Source organism: Crocodylus siamensis, chromosome 2 (assembly GCF_052110815.1).
Source record: "Crocodylus siamensis isolate JL-2025a chromosome 2, ASM5211081v1, whole genome shotgun sequence".
Classification (NCBI taxonomy): domain Eukaryota; kingdom Metazoa; phylum Chordata; order Crocodylia; family Crocodylidae; genus Crocodylus; species Crocodylus siamensis.
In genome coordinates this window covers 163,240,931-163,261,837 of record NC_143396.1, presented here as the reverse complement: position 1 = coordinate 163,261,837, position 20,907 = coordinate 163,240,931, and the positions used below count along the sequence as shown (strand labels likewise).

At 54.0% G+C, this 20,907-nt stretch overlaps 2 protein-coding genes across 3 annotated transcripts; both read right to left on the bottom strand.

Annotated features, from left to right (window-relative positions):
* Nucleotides 1-4,748: 4,748 nt before the first annotated feature.
* On the bottom strand, nt 4,749-10,731 carry CDK2AP2 (cyclin dependent kinase 2 associated protein 2). 2 transcript variants are annotated; one of them, XM_090032007.1, is made up of 4 exons: nt 10,204-10,731; nt 6,024-6,124; nt 5,776-5,908; nt 4,749-5,139 (listed from the first exon to the last, which is right to left on the bottom strand). In XM_090032007.1, exons 1-4 carry the CDS (start codon nt 10,316-10,318, stop codon nt 5,072-5,074), a joined length of 417 nt encoding a protein of 138 aa, XP_089888133.1. In that variant the 5' UTR covers nt 10,319-10,731; the 3' UTR covers nt 4,749-5,071. The 2 variants fall into 2 exon arrangements, with proteins under 2 accessions (XP_089888133.1, XP_089888134.1); XM_090032008.1 differs by having other exon boundaries at nt 10,448-10,731.
* A 4,175-nt stretch (nt 10,732-14,906) lies between these two features.
* CABP2 (calcium binding protein 2) lies at nt 14,907-20,436 on the bottom strand. Its single transcript, XM_090034804.1, has 7 exons — nt 20,395-20,436; nt 19,180-19,341; nt 18,095-18,125; nt 17,583-17,717; nt 17,087-17,196; nt 16,299-16,446; nt 14,907-16,089 (listed from the first exon to the last, which is right to left on the bottom strand). Exons 1-7 carry the CDS (start codon nt 20,434-20,436, stop codon nt 16,064-16,066), a joined length of 654 nt encoding a protein of 217 aa, XP_089890930.1. The 3' UTR covers nt 14,907-16,063.
* Nucleotides 20,437-20,907: the final 471 nt, after the last annotated feature.

The window sequence follows — 20,907 nt, the reverse complement described above, 5'->3', positions numbered from 1 at the left end:
CTTGTTAAGAACTTTCAAAGGAAAATTACTCCTCTAGAGAAGAGGAGAGATCCACCTGACTGAAGGTCATCCTCTTCATGAGCCTCTTCCCACCCCTACACCCTGCTCCTTACCACTCCTGGCCTGGTGTCCAGATTTGTAGTCTTACCTTGGGGTTTCTGAACCCGACCATCAGCAATTGCTACTCGGCCTGCACCCCAAGCCTTTCGTAGGGTACCTCAATCAATTCTCAATCTAGTTGAGAAGGCTGATCGCCAGCTACTTTATTCCCTGATGCCATGGAAGTGCAGTCAAATATCAATAAAGTTCACCATCTCCCATGGCTCCTGTACCCCATACAGAGCATCCCCTCCCAATACCAATTACTTACCAATGAATTCAACAGTCCCTTTTTCACATAACAGAAGATCAACTGGTTGTCACCAAATCCCACCCCCACCCCCCTCACTATATGCACAGGAAATTTATTATTAGTGAAATTACCAGCCTCCCTTTGATTCACAAAAGATCAATTAGTTATTAATTAATTCCTCAATTAAGTCTCAATGAATTTCACAGTCCCAGCTGACCCATGGCTGAACAATTTTAATCATCAATGAATCCATCAGCCTCCCTTGATTCACCAAAGATCAATTAGTTATCCCTGAATTTATCAATCTTTACCGTTCATATTAATTACAATGTATTTGGATCCTTCCATCAGTTTACCATGTCTGACAACACTCACTCTAAATTCGCTGCCTCCTTGGGAGCAGCACTTTCCTTTCCACTGGTCAAGTTTCCTTTCACTTTCCTCGTCTCACTCACTGATCTGACCCGGAGCTTTCCCGGACAGGTTCACCAGACTCTTGCGTTGTGGTTGGGAGTCCTGGCTCCGCATCTACACCGTATGCACAGCACTCCCAGCCTGCTGTGCATGCCCCTCTCCAGGGTTAACTTGTGCAGGCTCCTTCCTTCTAGTCCACCAGAACTCCCACAGACCAGTGAGGGCTCACTCCCCCTGCATGTGCAGCCACATGCGACCAGGATCCTGCTCTTTCACCCAGACTACATGCAGACTTCTCCTCCAGCCACTCATCCCTACCAGCTTCTTCAAGGTAAGCTTGTTCCCCATCCCTGCCCTGCCAGTGTTCATTGGCCAGAACAGGGACCAGAGCCAATTCCCAGTTACACCTTGGCTAGGCCACAGAGAACTTCATGTCTCATAGGTGGGAGAAGGCAGACTGAACTCCTGAAGATAACAGGATGTCAGGTATACCCCAAGTGAGCTGAGGTTGTTAGCTGTCAGACATCACCTGTAGCAGGTAGTCTAAATGTGGCTGGCATGGAAATCTCATAAGGCAGGGGTTGTCAACTGGGGGTACCTGAGAAGGCCCTAGGGGATACGCATGGGTGGGCAGGGATGGAGTGCTGCCACCCACCACCCACCCTGCACTACCACCTCCCAGAAGCAGAGCCGGTGGGGAGGACAACGATGCCCCTCTGCAGGTCACGCAGGCACCACCTGGCCAACCAGACACTGGAAGGGAAGGGAGGGGAGGGAAGCTTGTACACAATGGCAGCCACTGCAACCCACCACCCTGTGCTGTTGCTGCTCTGCATGCAGCCACGCCCCCCCCCCCCCCACCGCCAGGTGTCCAGCCACCAGGGGTACACTGATTAAAAAAGGTTGAAAACCCGTGTCATAAGACAAGTAAGCTTTTGCACAATGCCAGTCCTTGTCTCCTTAGCTAGGTAAATTCATCAAGTCAAGTCTTTCGTGCTATGCAAGACAATGTTGATAGGGAACGGGACAGGCTGCACTGCAGTGTCACAACATTTGCATGGTGAGTTATGTGGAGCACAGATCCAGAATGTGCATCTTGTTTTTGGACCAGCAGGGCTGAGACCAGTGAGAGCATTTAGGGGCACTTCACCAACATTTGAAGGAGGGAGGTCTTTAACTTCCTCAGCCAGAATGGGACCCACAGAGTCCTGCCTTGCCTTGCACAGAACTGGTAGAATAAGGTATGGGTGAGGAGGCATACAAGACTTTTCCTGTAGATGGGATGTGAGAAACAGCACTGTCTCTTGGTGCCTGGAACACCAAGAGATCAATCTGTGTATCCACCCATCTGCAAAGACAACCTAAAATCCTTGATTTCCCGCTTACTGTGCAGGGATGTGCCTGCTAAGGTCATCTGCTATCATATCCCTAAAGCAAGGAAATGCATCATCAAGAAGGGTATCTGATGGCACGCACACCAGTTTGGAGAAGTCATACACCTTGTTCTTTTATATAAAACATTATGGTGGTAGTGTCCATTACAATCTGTAACCCTATACCCAGCATACCCTTAAATGTGGTCTAAGAATAAGGTGACCATATGGGACAATGGGAAATATGGGACACTGCTCTGTCCCCCCTCCCCCCACACACACACGCACACCCCTTCTCAAGTCAACAGCACTGCTGCAGTAAAGAAGCACATGGTGCTGCAATACCAAGGCAGAGCCTGGAGCAGTGCAACCCCAGAAATGCATCCCCAGCAGCTGGGTGGCTGGGAAGGAGGGGGGAGGGGACCCCCACCACACACACACTTCCCTCAGGGCAGGGAGAGCTGCCCCATCCTGCTCTACCACTTCCCCTCCTCCTGAGGAAGCTTTGAACTCACCTGGACTCCACAGAAAAGCTGGTCCCTCATCCCAACTCCACTGGGCTGTGGATTTGTAGAGCCAGTCAGAGCCAGCCTTAGGGGTGGGCAACTTGGGTGACCACCCAGGGTGCCATGGTCGGGGGGGGTGTCTCCCTCCCACCCCCCCACCCGTGAGCAGCCCATGCTCAGGAGTCAAGTCGGGCATGTGAGGGCAGAATAGTGCCAATCTAGCACTTTTGTTTGAATTTTCACCAGCTGGCTGGGGCACTGAGACAGCCTACAAAATCCAAGACTGTCCCAACCAAACCCAGATGTAGGGTCACCCTATTTAGGAACACCTAGCATGGTCTTTGTGCTGCTTCAAAAAGGGTAGAGACCTTGGGCTTAAAGACTGTTAAAAAGCACTGCCCATCCCAGCAGGAAAACACCCGTCCCAAAAAACTAACCAGAGCTGATGGGAAGAATAGGATCCCTATGTGCACACTGACTGTCCTCCCTGATGTGGTGAAAGGGCTAATAACCAGCAGGACAGTTGTTGCTTTCATACCCAGTAGATGCCTCTTTGGAAATATATGGTCCATGGCCTACTTGCACACATCCAAGCCTGTCATCTAGCATCCTGATACCCAAAATGAACAGGCAAGTCGTCACTGACATCCATTCCCCAAAATTTGGAGGCATATTATAAGTGCTGAAAGACACTCATGGATACAGAAGTCTGCTACCAGGGATTGGTGGCTAACTGCCCCTGAACTGTAGGCAGGTGCCCCCAAGGAACACAGTCTCCTGTCTAGTCAGTCCAGTCTTTGGGGCTGTTCATCTTTCAGCATACCACAGAGATGCTCTGCCTTTTCATTACCTGCAGCTATCATGACAGAGAAGCATATGGTGTAGACACAAAAGAATGTTTATATCCATGCCACTGACATCCATCAGCTTGGGGAGGGGACCTGAGAATGCTTGTCTACACTCTGAGCGCAAGCAAAGGTGGCAGCTATTCCTCCTGCACCACTATGTCACATGGAATTCTGCAGCATGCCAGAAACAAGTGGTGCTGGGATTGTTGGATGGAGCAGAGCAGTTCACCATCTTGACAGGAAGATCAAAACCCTCTGGCTGAGGCTCTCAGTGCCAGAGCTAGACATGGGAGACAATGCTGAGGCTTATCCCTGTGCTTCTTGGACTTTACAGTATGGGAAACCAGTGTAAAAATGCTGCTGAGCTTCATCAGCATCCACTCGTGGCCACAAAAAACTCACAATAGGAAGGATGAGAAGCTGGTCCCTTCCAAGAGCCCTAGGGTCAGGGCAAATGGTTCTTCTCCTGGAACTGCCCAAGTCTGTTGCTCAACAGAGATCTTCTCAGGTACAGAGGAACTCAATGTCTTTCACAATAGGGAAAAGGATGATTTTACAGCCCTTAGACAAGCCAGCTACTAGAAGGTGAGCAAAGCTAACCACTTGGTATAAACAAATACCCTCCTAGAATCCTGCCACCTGGTTCCAACTACATGCTTTCCCCTCACATCCCATCATCCTACAAGTAGGGGTGGAAGGCTGGAATTCCTATCCTGATGTCAGCTTTATGAGTCATGATCAAATGCTGGACCACGCTGCTGGTAGGCTGTTTAGAGTAGATGATGTCAGCAAGGCACATGGTCCAAATGACTAGAGGAGGCCAGCTGTAGGGGATCCAGGAGCTCTGGTCACAGGCTGTGCTGTGGGACAAACCCTGCTCCCCATAGGATAAAAGCTGCAAGAGAAAGCTGTGGGCTGGAACACCAAAGCAACCAGGGAACAGCAGGCAAAATATATTTCCATGCCCAGTCCTTGGGGCTGGAGCTGATAGCATAGGTTTGCACCCAACGTGCCAGCCCACACTGCAGCATGGGTCTGAGAATGTCACAAGGCTCACACCTCACTACCAGGACAGCTTATGGTAAACAGCAAGGCTGGGGCAGACTCTCCACATGAGACAGCTCTCTGCATCTTGCTTGGAGGTGGCTCCTATTTGGCCCCCATTCTGCCAAGGCTCACAGGAATGAGCTGTGAGCCACAACTGAACCCCACCTCACCAAGAAAGAACAAGATGAAATACAGAAGTCAAAGGAAGTTCAGAATCCCAAAGCTTTCCTTTTACTTACTTATAAAAAGAAACATTTTATAAAGACATGAGAAACGCTGCTAGCTCCTCTCCCCAGAGGCACTGGCAGCACACAGTGAAGTGCCAGCCTCTCAGGACCACCTCACAGCAGGAGGCACACTCCAGCAGAAGAGGTTCCCAAGTGTCAGGTGGCACTTATTGGAAATGTCTGTTGGGGCAAGGGAAGCCTGGGGCCCTCAGAAACCAGCGGGTGCCAGGTTCAGGGGAGAGGGGAAGGCTGGCTACCAGGTTCTCAGATGCCAATACGCAAGAAAATCCATGGGGCAGTGTTGTTACGTGCGTGCATTTCGCTCTGTCTCTGCCAGGCACTCTCTCACTAGTGCCCGAGCATGGATAATGCCTGCAAGAGAAGACACAGGGAGGTCTTAGACCAGCCATACAGCCAGACTGCCCACACCAGCAGGATCACAGCATCAGCTGCTTTTTCCATACCCACCCCAATCACACCTCAAGTGGCAGGGGCCAGCAGGAAAACTGCAGCCTCACCAAGAGACCTGAGCCAGCTGACTGATTGTTTACCCTATCCAAACACAGAAAGGCTGGACCCATTCCCCATCCCCTGCTCCAGAGGTTTTGCTTCCACTGTCCTGGCACTATTCTCTCCACCAGGTGCTCCAGGCACTGGCAGACACTGCACAGAGGTTTAGACCAGTGCTTCCCAAACTTTTCCTCAGCATGACCCCATTTAAGGCCATATTTCCTCAGCATGACCCCTCACTCCCAACCATAGCCCCCCCACCCCCATCTACTGATGTTGCAACCCCATTTGGGATTGCAACCCACAGTTTGGGAACTGCTGTCTTAGACTGCAAAAGCAAAAGCTGTTCAAGTGCCCAAAGCAGCTCCCCACTCTCAGAAAGCTAGGCTCAGGCTCAGGCTCTTGGCAGAATTGCTGATTTATTTGTTAGCAACTCCTCAAATTGCTTGTGATTATATCAGGGGAAGCCAAGTGTCCCACAAAACTCACACCCCTCACCTCGTTTCAGCCGCTCCATGGCACTCTTGCTGCCTGCGTATGTGGGTCGGATCTCTTTACCCATCTCTTCGATGACAGAAAGCAGGTCAGTGTACGTACTCTGGGAGCCCTGGGAACCTGGTGGCTTCATAGCCTGCAAGCAGCAGACAGAATGAGAAGGCCATCATCGCCAGGTTACTCTGCCCAGTATGCCTGGCTGGCAAAGGACAGCATGAACAAAGCCATCCAGGGCAGAAGCAGAAGCTCACCTGCACATAACCCATGGACGGGGGACCAAAGTCATTGAAGAGAGGCCGAAACGGGGCAGAGGCTCCAGGGACAGATCCAGAAGGTGATGGGACACTCGTGGCTGAAAGAGAGAAGAGGAAAGGGATGGTAATATAGATGTTAGGAGATACCTCCAACTCCCCATCCTTCAACCAACCTGCCTCGCACAAAGGTCACACCACTGCTGAAGGTTAGCACAATGACAGTGAGGCTGCCAGATAGTGCACTCTCCTAATTTTGTGCTAGGAAGTAGGGGCAGAAGACTGAGAAAGAGGAAGACTGTAAGACAAGGTTCAGTTTTAGACCTTGCACTGCCCAGAAGTGCTGGTTCTCATCACTATCACTGTTGCCAGGATGAAGAACCTGTTCTTTCCCTTCTCTTTGTCCCTACCCCATAGATCAAGACACCCCCCTCCCTGGCAAGAACATCCATACATGGTGCTGCTCTGCTTGAATCCTGTGGCATCAGCCTCCTGAGAGTGCCAAGTGAAGCCTATGTCCTACCACAATTTTGTATTCATACAGACTAGAGCCTGACCTTCCCTCCCAGATCACAAAAGGGCTTGTCTGGCTGGACTCTTACGAGTGCCATGATCATGGCTGATGGCTCCTGAAGAGACCATCTCCCTTTCAAACACACCATTTAAGGCAGCTGCAGCTTGAGGAAGGCCAGAGCTCCTTCCTCTTTGAGGTTCAGAGCTATCTTTTACACAAAGGCCTTTCTCCTTTCTGCAGAAGTGCTCCCACTTCCTCCTTCCCAGTTACCCTCTGGTCTCAGTCTGTACCTCCTTTTTAAAGTGAAGATGCCTGAGAACAGAGCTGGAAGCAGATGGAGCTCTTAGGGAGGGTGGGAGGAAATGACAATCAGCCTAACAGTTGGGGTTTGAGAGATCGGTGGGGGGGAAACAGCCCCACTTCAGCTTTGCCACATGCTGGAGCCCTTCACTAGCAATAATAGCTCAGCTGTGCCAAGTTCACATGTAACCAAGGGCCCTGCTGACCTCACCCACAGGAATTTGTGGTTTTCTGTCAGCTTCCTGCAGAAAAATGTCACAAAGGCAATATCCTGCCTTGCAGAAGAGCCACCTCCTCTCAACAGCCTCCTCCTCACAGCCTGACCTTAGATCCACTGCCCAACTCAGAAGTCAGCCTTAATATTAGGTGCTACTCCTGGGCCTGTCCACCCAACACAGTACCCCTTCAGCTTGCTACAGCTGTTTCTCAGCACCACCATCCCAGCCTGCACACACCTTCCTCCCAGACTGCTGACTCACACCGGAAGCGAGTCAGAGAAACTAACTGAGTGGGACATCTTTTTTCTGCCCTGCTGTATTAGTTCAGCCCAGGATGGGCCATGGCTTGAGATTCTGGCACACCCCTCCCTGTGCCTAGCCCACACCACCACACAGACTAAACCCACTTTCTCCATCCCTGGCCTGCCCACCTTCAGGCTGTCCTAGCTTTCCTACAGCAATGCATGTCAGCTCTGCCCCACTAACTCAATCTCACTTGACAGCTCCCTACACAATGTCACCCAGAGTCCCTTGAGACACCAGGGCTGCAGTGAGTCTTGGCCTTCTACTGTTGCACCTTGGTGCAAGGAGGATACCTCTCAATATTCTCAGGCTCAGTCCGAAAGCTGCCCTGCCTCTGAAGCCAGCTCTACTTATCCTGTTCCTCACTGCAGCTCTCCAAGATAATCGCCCTGTCCCCGCTGGCTGAAAAATAAACACAAATTATGGAAAGCTGCCCTTGCAACACAAGACCAGGCCTTAGAGCACTTCATTCTGCTCTGCTGATCAGCAGGCTGCCAATCAGTCTAACCCTTTGTCTCCCTCTGTTTAATAAATTACCAGTCCTCAGTCTCAAGCCAGTTTCTATCCTTAACCCATATCCCTCTCTTGGGCCTGCAGTCTCCACCCAGCTCCAATGAACTAAAATCACAGGGCCTTCTCTAGGTACTTGCCATGGCTTCACAAGGCTACTACCTTCTCCAAACCAAAACACTCAACAATATACTCCCCAAGATGCCCACTTGTAGCCTCCACTCTTCCCCTCTAGCCAACCCATGCCTCACAGCTAATATAAACTGAAAGAGAAACAAAAGCAATTCAAAAGCCAGCAAAATACTGGCTTGCATCCACAGATGCTTCTCAAGCAAATCCCAGGATGTCATTCTCCCGCTGTACTTGGCCTCGGTGAGGCCACAGCTGGAGTACTGCATCCAGTTTTGGGCTCCACAATTCAAAGAGGATGTGGAGAAGCTTGAGAGAGTGCAGAAGAGAGCCACGTGCATGAGCAGAGGTCAGGAAAACCTTATGATGAGAGGCTGAGAGCTATGGGACTATTCAGCCTGGAAAAAACGAGGATCAGGGATGATCTGGTGGCCACCTATAAGTTTATCAGGGTGCTCACTAGGATCTGGGGGAACATGTGTTCACCAGAGCGCTCCAAGGGATGATAAGATCAAACTGTCACAAACTCCTCCATGACCGTTTCGGGCTGGACATAAGAAAGAACTTTACTGTCTGAGCCCCCAAGGTTTGGAATAGGTGGTCACCGGAGGCAGTTCAAGCACCTACTCTGAACACCTTCAAGACACATTTGCATGTTTATCTTGCTGGGATCCTATGACCCCTGCCGACTTCCTGCCCCTGGGGCAGGGGGCTGGACTCAATGATCTTCTGAAGTCCCTTCCAGCCCTAATGTCTATGAAATCTCAGACCCTCTGCAGAAATCCTTCTCTCTTCAAGATCTGGGCCAGAAAGCCCCCTCCAACCTAAAAGCCAGTCTTATATTGTCCTAGGCTCCATTTCCTTTCGGTCACCTGACTCTAATTCTCAGAACTAGGCATAGGGCATCCTCTTCATGAATTAGTAAGCTTATTTTCTGGAGTCTCTCTCTGTGGCCTGCACGTGCAGGTTGCCTCTCCATAAAGGGTTAAAGATCTGCAGCCAGCTTCTTTGCAAGCTGGCCCCACAGCCTGCCCTCTGTGGCACTGTGTTCACTCCACTCAAGTAATAAGGATCAGGAGCCCCTATTACATAAGCCCAACCAGGCACGAACAGTGCACAGATGCTGAAAGGAACCAAGACACCAAATTGGTCTGACAAAGCTTTCCTTCTCAATTCATGGCAGAGGAGCAGCACTGCTTGTTCCTGGGGGAACACAAGCTTATGCATGTCCTATGGGCAACAGCAGTACCTGGTGACCAAGGCTCACAAGGCCTCAGCTTCAGCTGCTGGCTAATTAGCTGGTGGTGGGTGACTTGACCTGCTATCCTTTACACCTGGTAAGGGAGCCCCTTGCCCCAGACAGCATCAAGTAATGGCATTTCTTTCCTGCCTTTGGCATGAAGCTGTGCCCTCTGTTTCAAACTGCAGTTTCTTTTTTGGCGACTGCATCACATCACTCCAACTTTTCTGTTAGACCAGTGAGGCAATGAACCAGACTGCCTAGGGCAGCTGTGAACTCTCCTTCACAGGAGGCATTCAAGAACAGGCGGGACAAACATTGGACAGGGATGACCGCCTGAGGGTGCTTTCCGAGCACCAGCTAGAAGCACAGAAGCTCCCCCACACACACCACTGGCTGGAGATAACTAGAGGAACAGTGCAGCCCAGAGCAGGCCATGCTCAGCAGCAGAATGAGGCAAAGCTCCTTGATTGGCTGAGTTACATAAGGCTAAACCAGTCAGGACAAGTTTACAGCAGGGTCAGAGCAGGTCAGGCCACCCAGGGAGAGGCTGCAATAGGTGGCATTGCACATGCAGCCCAAAGCTGCTGGGCATTGTGCAAGGCACCTGGTATTTCCCAAGCTGCTGGGCTGGGCTGGGCTGGATTCCCCACTCCTGTTGCTACACCTGTGGGGGGGGGACCTCACTCACCTTCCCCAGAACTGCTGTGGACTAACCTGGGCCGTGGGGACTAAGCCCCGAAGCTCCTGGGGGAGGGACTTGTGCCCCTGCCGTGGGGCAGACCCCCACGTGCGGCTCAGGAGGCAGTTCCCCGCCCCCCAGAGTCAGGCGAGATCCGCCCGCCCCGCCTCCAGGGCAACCGCCTGCGCTAGGACCCAGAGGCCACTTCCGGCTCGCGAAGGTTTCACCCCCCTCCCCCCCGGCCAGTCCCGCCCGGGGGCTGCGCAAGGCGAGCAGGCCCTCACCGGCGGGCGGGGCCCCGGGCCCGGGGGCGGCGGGGCTAGCGCTGCTGCTGCTGCTGCTGGCGCCGGCGGCTCCGGAGCTGCTGGCGGGGGCGGGCGCGATGGGCTTGTAGGACATCCCCGACGGGCGACGGCCGCGCGGGGCTCCCGGCTCGTGGCGCGGATTGGCGGCGGCCCCCGCCGCGGCGCGCGACGCTGATTGGGCGGCCGGCGAGGCGCCTGGCGCCGATTGGCCTGCGCCGCTCACCCCTCGCTCCCGATTGGCTGCCGCTGCCCCGCTCTCCTCGCTGGGTCCCGGCGCCGCGGGGCCGGCAGTGCCCTCGCGCGGGCTGCGCGCCTGCGGCCGCGCTCAGGCAGACAGGCCCGGCTTGCGGGAGCCGCGCTCCCGCGCTGGCCGGCTCGGGGCGCGCTCCCACGTTGGCGGGGGGCGGTGCTGCGGTGCGTGGCTGTCAGCCAGGCCCACGCTCCGCTCGCCTCGGACCCCGGCCGGCCGCTCGCTGTGATGCCGCCGCTGCGCCTGCGCGCCCCGCCTCCGCGCTCTGTGACCTCATCACGCCGGCCCGCCTCTCGGCCGGCGCCGTGTCCAAGGAGACCAGCTGGACGCTCCGCGGCGCGGCCTGGCTTGGCGTGGCCTGACCTGGCCGGGGGCGCGGCTCGTGTCGTGTGTCGCCCTGTGCGTGGGGCCTTCGTGTCCTCCTGCAGCACTTCGTCTTTGCGCCTCCTCTGCGTCCAGGCCGAGGGTGCGGGAGGAGAGCCCGTGTGCAGTTCTTGCAGCTCGCCCCCCTGGCGCTCCCGGGCGCTGGGCAGGGAAAGGGTCCTGGGAGGCGGCCTGCTTTCTGTGGTGCAGGAAAAATGACCATTTTTGTCCGATCTGGCCACTGAAAGCAGCTTCTAGCTGTGGTCAAACACAAGCACACGGCTACAGAGAACTTAAAAAATGGCCTGCCTGGTGAAAACCTGACCCCCTGTTGCAGGAGGAATCACATAAAGACCTTTCAAACTGTAGCGTCTACTATAGTCGCTGCAGAGGGAGTTCAGTCTGGCGGGGTTTCACCCCCCTCCCCAGGGTGGGACAGGTGTATTGGAGACCCCCCCACTAAGGCAGGGGGGCTCCAATTCACCTTCTCTACCCTTTGGCACCAGTCGGGGAGCCCCAAGAATAGCTCCCTCCAGGGACTTTTGCCTCTCCCATTCTGGAAACAGCAAACACTGGCACAGAGCCTGGCCATTGCTGTGAGAACCTGGCCTCCAGCTAGATCCCGCCCCCCAACCAACAGTGAACTTCTGTTTCATCTGGGATAAGGTTGTAACTCAGAACCAAAAGTCGTTTTGAGTTACAGCTGCGAGCTGCACCTCTGTCTGCATCCCTAAAGTTTGCTGTTCATGGGAGGGAAAGCACCGCTGGCTCCAGAAGAGGGTGTTACAGTGGGTGCTCAGCCTTCCTAGGCCTTGTGGTCTTTAGCTTCCCAGTGGCATTTCTCTTGGAACTACTGCTGATGCGTAGGGGGTGCATGCAGGTGTACATGCACCCCCTAAGATTGGCCTTGCAGCCCCTGGAAGCACCAGCTGTAAAACCGGAAGTGCGCTTCTGGTTTCACTGTTGGCTCAGCAATTGGCTGCTGGGGGACCCCCCCAATAATCTGGTGCCTACCCCAGACTTGGGAGACACCAGTCACCCATGCTTGGAAGGCAAGGAATATTCTTGCCCTTCTGCTTGTTTCCAGCCTCACCATCCCACGGAAGCTTGAGAGACTCTGAGACTGAAACTTGGGAGACTCTATCCTGGCTCTGCCTTTGTGGTGCTGCAGCCAAGTGTCTGGAGAGAAGCCGCACTGCAGCTATTCTTAAAAAAGAACCAGAGCTATGGGTAGCTGTGTATCCTAGTACTCAGGTTCCCCACAGCTCCTCACCTGAGCCTCTAACACTGTGTCCATCAGGAGGGCAAGTATGCTAGCAGAATGGTGTTCTCTTTGGGCTGTGAAGGCAACAACCAGTCAGATGCTTGCAGCAGCTGCCTTCTCTCTAAACACCTGGCTCAGGTTCTTGGCCTAATCAGCGTTGCTTCACGCCCACTCAGACAGCGTTGCTTCATCACTCATGCTTCTCCTTGGAGGAGATCTATTTTACGCACAGTTTTAGCATGTAGTGAGGACACAATAGAAGAATTGGTTGTAGAAAACACCCTTAGGTCAAACGATCGTGAGTGGGTTCAGTCTAATTTACACAGAAGTAAAATAAAATAAGTCTGTATCTAAGCTGCTTCAGAAGGGCACATTTGAAGTCAACCAGCCTAACGAGCTCTGGGACTTGAATTCAAGTGCAGAAATTCAAAGATGCAAACATCTATCTGGACCTTGTATTCAGTGGGGAGGAGGGCTATCACCTCAGGAAGGATATTTGGAACAAGCGGAGTCTACAAAAAATGAGATAAAGGACGGAACAGCCAAGAAAGCTAAGAAATTTAAGGATAAAGTGAGAATTGCTAAACATTAAGATGTGTTAGACCTTGAAGAAACAGAGAGCAAGGACAGAAGCAGTGCGGCTAATATACAGTGAGGGGTGCAGTGTGGGCCACAAACTGAATAAATACTGGGTGTGTCTGCAGGAGATGCTTTCCTGCACAATAGACTAACTTACTGCGTAGTAAAGTGTCACTATTTATCCATAGGCTAAGCTACTGCACAATAGGCTAATGTGCAGTTATCTACTACCTGAAAATACATGTAATAGTAGATCAAGTGTACATTAGCTACTGTGCAGTAGCTCATGTGCAGATGCTGGCCAGGAGCATTTGCTCTGGGCCAGTCCTGGCACCAGGGGCCCCACTGCTGCCAGGCTAAGCCCCATGTGGCAGGAGCTGTGCTGGCTGCAGGGGCAACTGTCTCCCTGCCACATAGGGATGGGGACTGTCCTGATCCCCACATGGCTGAGAGAGCTGTCCTGGCAGCTGGGACTGCTGCATCCCAGCCAAGTAGGAATCAGGACGCCAATAGCTACATGACCAGGAGATGTGTCCCTACATGGCCAGAAGAAGCATCCCCACATGGCAGAGACAGCCATGTGGGGATCGGGAGGGTCCTCTACCAGTCACGTGGGGATCAGGATGCCCCCCCCGCCCCCCGATTCCCATATGGCTGCCTGGCAGCATCTCTTTCCCAGGCACTTGGATCCAATCCCCATGTGGCTGGGATGCAGCAGTCCCAGCTGTCGGGGCAACTCTTCCCTTCCATGTGTGGATTGGGACCAGCCCCCTGCCCTTTGCCAGCCAGGAGCTGGCACCCCGGGGAGCCTGGAGCTCTCCCTGGCTGCTGCAACGAGGCAGAGCAGGGCAGGGGGCACAGGGACATCCCTTGCCTCACCTGCTCCAGCTGGGAGTAGTTTTGCCAGCACACGTAAGCCTTTTCCCCAGGTGCAATTTACCACTCCTTTTTTAATGTGCAGTAACTGCATTGATAGCACATGTAGATGTACCCACTTCTTCTCATTTTGCAGTAAGGAAAGGTAGGTTGACAGTGGAGCCAAAGGCAGGGGAGAGGGCATGGAAATGGAAATGACCACGGCTGAATAGGAAACAGAATACTAAAGCTCAATGTGCCCATGTAGGGGTGGGGGCTTGGCAGTCTGCATCCTGAAATTCTGAAAGAACACTCCAAAACCACAGGTCTGGGAGCAAGGATTTGTAATTTATCAAATAAAGGGTTGCATCCTATGACTAGAAAATAAATAGTGCTAGCACTCCACACACAATATGGCCCCTCAACTAGGGTGACCACCCATTCCTAATTGGACGGCACAGTCCCAAAATTTAAAGGTCAAATCCTTGTCCTGGGCTGCTTAACTCCTGGACAGCATTTGTCCTGGGTTCCCCAGTAGCATGCAGGGATCTGGGTTTTCCATTTGCTGTGGAAAACTGTGGGAAACAGCAGGTTTCCCCTTTCAGCCTGCAAGGGGCTGCTTGGGGCTAAGGGTAGCAAGACATGGGGGGAGCCACGTGCATGTGTGCATACACGCATGTGGCCAGCAACACAGCCCCGGGCAGCAGGGGAGAGCAGCTCCCCCAGCCACCTGCAGGTAAGTCTGGGGTGGGAAGGCAGATTGATGCCCCCATGGTGAGGGAGGGAGTGGAGCAGGGTTGGCAGCTGAGGCTGGGGCTGGGGTGCTACCCAGCCGGGGTGGTGCATGGGGCCCCGGGTAGGAACATGCAGCTGCAGGACCCGGCCAGAGATTGGGAAAGAGCCATGGGTGGGTCATTCAGTGGCGAGGGCAGGGGTGAATCCCCTCTGCTGTATGCAGTCCCAGGGAAAAAGACATGAAGGGGACGTATAGGCCCCCTGCACCTCCTCAACATCAGGCTAGGCTCAGCTCTGCTCCGTCTGTGCTTGGGAGTGGTGGGGGGTAGGGAAGGGAGGTGGAAGGCAGGCATCAGCCCTGCCTTCTAATTTAGAAATGATGGTCACCCTACCCTCAGTTCTTGACTCTCTCATGTCCACACACAACATGGACCTCTCCCCATGTCTGACCCAGACGCACCCCATATACAATGTGGATCCCACCTGACCCTAGCCTCTCCCAACAAAAAATCCAGGCCTCTTGCTGCACACTAGAGTAACCAGTCACACCAGTTCTGGGAGAAGTGTCCCTTCTCCACTCACCACACAGATGTGAAGAACAACAGCACTTTATTCCTTCCATGTTCTCAGGGTGGCTAAGTTGCCATTGCCTGGAGAGTTAAGCTTCCACTGGGGGTGCAAGAACACTTCTGACGGCCTGTGCCAGACCCATGCTTGATGCACAGTGTGCAAAAAGGTGCCACCTTACACACAAGGAAGGGCATGGGGGCCCAGGCAGGTTCACACACACATGCGCAGTCAGTCTGAACAAAAGCTGCTGGTAAATAATCTAGAAAATTGGCAGAAATGTTGGACCAAAATACCAGTTGTGCAGGGGCAGGGCTGTCTGGGTGTATTGGTCAGGGTGTGAGGTCATCATTCATGTCAGAGTGCAGGAATTCAACATTCAGGCCAGGTGTGGAGCTATCTGGGACCAGCAGTTAGGAGATTAGGGGAGCATTAGGTTTAGGGTACAAAAGGCAGCATTTAGGTCAGGGCACAGTGGCTTAGCAATAGTGTCAGGTATGCGGCCATTAGGACATGGGGGTAGGGGACAGTGTTAATACTGATGCGTGAGGGTAGCATTCGTGTCAGGGCTCAGCATAAGGATCAGGTATGGGGTTATCTGGAATCATGGAGTGATGGCTATATTTGGGTCAGGGCAAAGGGACCAGGGGACTGTTAGGGTCAAGCACAGAGATCAGGGGATTGTTAAGACTGGGGTGTAGTAGTCAGGTGGTGAAACCAGGGTTTGGGTCAAAGTGCAGCAGCAAGGGCAGTATTGGGTCAGGGCACAGGGTCTCTGTATTACCACCAGGTGAGAGATCTGGAATTCAGAGTGGGACTGCACTTGTGTTAAGGCAGCTCTAGTCCAGCTCCATGTAGGCAAGGAGACAGGGACCATTAAGATTAGAAATGGAGGTGTTGGGAGCAGAGGGTAGAGGCAGGGTTCAAAATCAGTGTCCAGGTGTAGGTGTTCAGCGTCAACCTGAGGCCTGGCCATATCTGCATCCTGGGGGCTCTGCCAGGCTTCAAGGGTGTTGCAAAGGATGGTAAGTTGGCTCAGAGGAGAGGCGCTAGCACTGGAGGAGTAAGCCAATGCCTGCATGTTGTGCTGCTCTTGGGCTGGTGATCAGTGTTTCCTTAGACTCCTCCCAAGCAGCAACTTGAGCTAGGCAGCTCACTTTCTGTAGCCTCCGTCCCCTCTGTAAGGCACAGCAGAATCCAGTGTCCCGTGCTGGTGCTCTCTGCCCTTAGCGTGACATCATCCGCACAAACTCTGCCAGAGAGTCAGGGACACCATCAGAAAAGAATTCAGGAGTCTCTGCCCCCAGCCTCCCCTGCTCAAACCCAATGGACCCTACTCCCCCTCCCCAGAGGGACCAAGAACTTGAGAATTCAGGCACCTAGCCCCCCTGCTCTGACCCACTGGACTTCAATTCCTCCCAGAGAATGAGGTGAAGTGGATGGGCTGGGAGGTTCCCCTACCTTCGAAGTCGACCAGGCCATCGCCATTGAGATCCACGTCCTTGAGGATCTCATCCACCTCACGGTAGTTCAGCTGCTGCCCCAGCAGCTTGCGCATGGCCTCCCGAAGCTCTGCCATGCTGATCTGCCCATCCCCATTGGTATCGAACTGTGGGGAGAGCACTGCTAGCCAGCCCCAGCACTGCCCTGCTGCTTGCCTCTATCATTCCAAGCTGTCTTCCCCACTGGCTACTGCTTCTATGCCAACCTTGCTGCCTGCCTATCAGTTCCTGCCCCCCCGCCCCACTGCTCCATTCTCCTTTGCCCGCTGGCTACAGTGCTGGGCCCAAAGACCCAATGCTGGGCTCAGTTCTCTAAGCACCACACCATTGGTGCTGCTGACAGAGCCACCACCCACACCAGCCATCTGTCCCCAGCCGTCTACACCCTTACCCACCTGACCCCAGCCCTGCTACCTATGTCTTGGTCCCCTGGTCCCTCATGCTAGCCTCACATTGTGACCGCCCGCAACCCCACTGCAGTCATTTGCTTCTCCTCAGCTGTCCCATTCACCCTTACCTCTCTGCTGGTCTGTCCCTTGCTCCAAAGGCATCCACCAGCTATTCCTCTGCCATGACCAGCCAGCCCCTAGCTCTATTGCCTGGTCTCAACGCCCACACCCTCCCCACGTCTTGTAGCCCCCATGCCTTCCCAACAGGCCCACCTGGGGCCTTCACCAAGCTATTGCAAGGACAAGTGGTGCTGCTGGGAGCCCTGTCCCTCACCTTAGTACTGGGCCAAGACCTCACCTCACGGAAGGCATCGCGCAGCTCCTTGATCCCAATCATGTCAGCTGTTTCCGCCAGCATCTTTGGACCCATCAGCTCCACAAAGTCATCAAAATCCACCTTCCCCCCAGCTGCCAGGCAGGAAAACATTACTGGGGTTTCAAAGGAGGTAGGCCCTTGGGTGGGGTGCAGGAAGCATTAGCCCCATGGGATGTGGGGAATGGACTCTGAGCAGGAAGGTTACCACCAGCACAAGATCCATATGCCCCAGTGCTGGGCTGTGTGAGATTAATGGGCACCAATGGGCCAGGGCAAGGCTGTGAGAGACCTGATAGGGACTGGGCCTGGGCAGGGCTGGATCAGACCCCATAGGACTCACCCCAGGGCAGGGTGGGGCTCATTAGCCTAGAAGGGAGCATTGTCCTGGGGCACCAGGCACAGCTCCAGTTGGATGGTGCTGAGCAGTGGGTGCATTCTGGGAGCAGAAATGCTTGGTAGGCTTGGCAGGGGCACGTACAGATCTGCTGGGACAGCTCAATGAGCTCCATCTCGGTGGGCATGTAGCCCATGGTGCGCATGCATTCGCCCAGGTCCTTGTAGCTGATGAAGCCATCACGGTCTTTGTCGAATTCCCGGAAGGCCTGCTTCAACTCTGTGGGAAAGGAAGGTGCTGAGAGCCCTGGACACCAGCCTACCCCTCAGCCAGGAGGAAGCTCAGTGCCCACTGTCAGGACTCCTGCTCAGTCCCTGATAGGGACACAGGGCTTCAAATCAAGTCCCCCTGAAACTGTCTCATGGCCTAGCCGCACCCACCCACCAGGGAGGAAGCATGGAGCCCTGGGAGCTGATAATAGGTTGGGACTGCTGAAATGGAAAAGTCCCTGCCCTGTCCCCACTCCCTGAGCCACACATTACCCCCTAAGCCTTGACTGGGGACAGAACCACCTGGAGAGGAAAGGTCCTGCACCCTGTTCTCTGTGCAACATGTTTCCCCAGGCATGTTCCCCATGATCCTGTCTCCTTCTTTACCTTCAATCTCCTCTGGCCGCAGATCTCGGTCCTAAGGGAGAAGAAATAGAAGCCATCAGGAAGTGGCAGGTTCTATGATCCCTTCCTTCCCCACAGTCACATGTTCTGATGAACCAGCTCAACAGCCCCACTGTATGGACCTCAGGCCATGCTGTGGCCCTGCTATAAAGCCACATTACACTAGGTACAAGGCTGTTGCTTCTGGTAGTTGTCAGGGATGAAGTAGCTATAGGAATGAGTGGTTGTGCTGCAGGGATGAAAACGCAGGATGGCAGAAGATTAGTGCTGTATGGAAGGAACTGTGGGAAGTCTATGGGGCTCTCCAACAGTATGATGAAGGCAGGTGGGATGTGGTGGCAGCATGGTGCCCAAAGGTAGGGCAGCAGTGTATGATGCTGGGATCTGGGTGTGGTGAGGCAGGCAGGACAGCAGTCAAGAGACATTAGCTGGAGGGGCTGGCAACACAAGAGCAGTTCAGGACATATGGTAACAGCATAAGAGAGTAATGATGATGATGAGGCTGGGGGAACCAGGTGTGCATAAGTATGCAGATGTGCATACAAATCAGATGATGGGACAGTAACAGTGCAAGATGTGGGAAGGTGGTGGGTTCTAGAGGCGTACATGAGTTTGATGGTAGGGTGAGGTAGGTGGGAGATGGATTTGAGCAGACAGTGGGGATTCACAGGGATGCATGCAGATAGGGTGATTGGGTTGCAGAGGCAGCTGGTGGGCTAGCGAGGAAGGCAGCTGTATAGGTATACGTATGCATGGGATGGTGGGTTGTGGTAGATGAGCACAGCAGTGCAGGAAGGCATAAGCTGTGTGGTGCGGTCAGAGAAGCAGCAGGCTAAGCTGAGTGGTGGAGCAGAGCAGTGGCACTGAGGGGGTTCGGTGGGGGCAGGCAGGCACAATGATGCAGACAGGTGCGTAGTCATATGTACACGCTGGACAATGAGTCAAGGAGACAGTAGTAAGCAAAGCAGTCTGGGCAGGTGCACAGGCATACAGATGTGTTGGGTGAGGCAAGTCCACGGGTAGTGCAGGTATGTTCTGGAAGGTGGCAGGTGGGCAGCCGTACGTACAAGTTGAGTGATGGCGATGCTCTGCCGCAGGAAGATGCAAGCCGGCCCCACCAGCCCATGCAGGACCGAGTAGCTCTGCAGTGGCGGGGACTGTGCAGCATCAATCAAGTCCTCAGGGTCGTAGAGGCCGGGTGCTGGGGCACCTGAGCGCTGCTTACTGTCCTAGGGCAGGACAGAGCTGGCAATTAGCAGCAAGCAGCAAATTGCAGCCTGAGACCCAAGAGATGGGGGTGGAGGGGGCTGTACTGAAAGTTACATGTAGACTGAAAGAGGCAAGGGGCCTAAAACCAAACAGTAAATGAGCACCACCATGTCAACACACCCAGCACCCAACAACTGTGATCCACCACCCACATGACTGGCACCAACCCACCACAAAGCATCAAGACACCAGCAGTGCCCAGCCCCATGTCCAGTAGCAACACCCACATGGCACCAACACACACAGTGCTAACACATGTCCTGCAGTGATGTATATGCATGGGATCACATGCACTCAGAAATACACCTGGAACCGACACACTCACACTGCTGGATCCAACCCCAACACATTCACTCAGCCTTGCCCTACCCTTTCAGCATACCATGATCCTGCACCCACCTCCCACTCACTTGTACAATGCAGGAAGGAGTGCCCTGGGGCAGACGTGGAGCTTGGGCCATAGGTGGGGCAAGTCAGAAATCAGTGACCTGCTGTAGGACATGTTTAGGATGGCAGTAATCCAGGAGCAACAAATGGGGGCAGTAGGCCCCAAGCCAAGCACAAACCTGTAAGGGGGCCTGGGATCCTTGCACATCCCCTCCCCACGCAGCTAGAGTGCCTTGTGAGTAGATCATGGACATAAGGGGCTGGGCCTTGGCTCTAGCAGGGAAGACTTTGGTATGAGCTGCCCCAGATAGAATCTCTGGACATTGACAGGCTCCCTGGGAAGATGATTGTGTCACAACTCCCCCACCCCATAGTCTACTCCCAGTAAGTAAAGAGGCTCACTGGCCTGTCACTGACCCCAGCAAAACTCCAGCACCAGCCCCAGGAAATGGGTCCTCAGGACTCTGCCCCAGTCCTACCTTCCCCATAACCAGCTGCCTGAAAGAACAAGCCCTGTGGCACTGCACAGAGATTCTGTCTTTCCCCTGGCCATGGGAGAAGCTGGGCTTGTACTTGGACAGTGGCCCCATGAGTGCTGGCCTGGGATGGCTCCATCCTGGCCTTACCTTAGAGAGTCTCCTCTCAGGGGTCTTGGTGCAGTTGCCCATGGTGTGTGGGCCCCGCCGTGCCAGAGGGCATGCCTGTACAGGCAGCGTAGGGCTGGGGCTGGCGCTGGCCCTGGCCTGCTGCAGTCCCTGGGGCTGGTGCTCTCACCGGGGCCGGCCAGCCGGGGATGGGTTTTTTATAGTAACACTGGCTTGTGGCTGCCTGGGGATTTGAGGTTTTTATTGAATATCTCTGGATATGCAGGGCGCAGGGAGGGGGGTAGGACAAGCACACACAAGCACTCTCTCTCTCTCTCTCTCTCTCTCACATACAGACACACACACACACACACACACACACACACACTCACAAACAGATAATCCCTGAGATTATTCTCCACTCAGGCTGCTCCAGACATGGGGAGACACCTGGCAGCTCCCCAAATCACCTGACATGCCCTGCCCTGGCATAGCCAGAACATTCACGCTGTCCCGTTCCCTCCTTGGCCTCCTGCTCCCCTCCCTCTTGCCCTC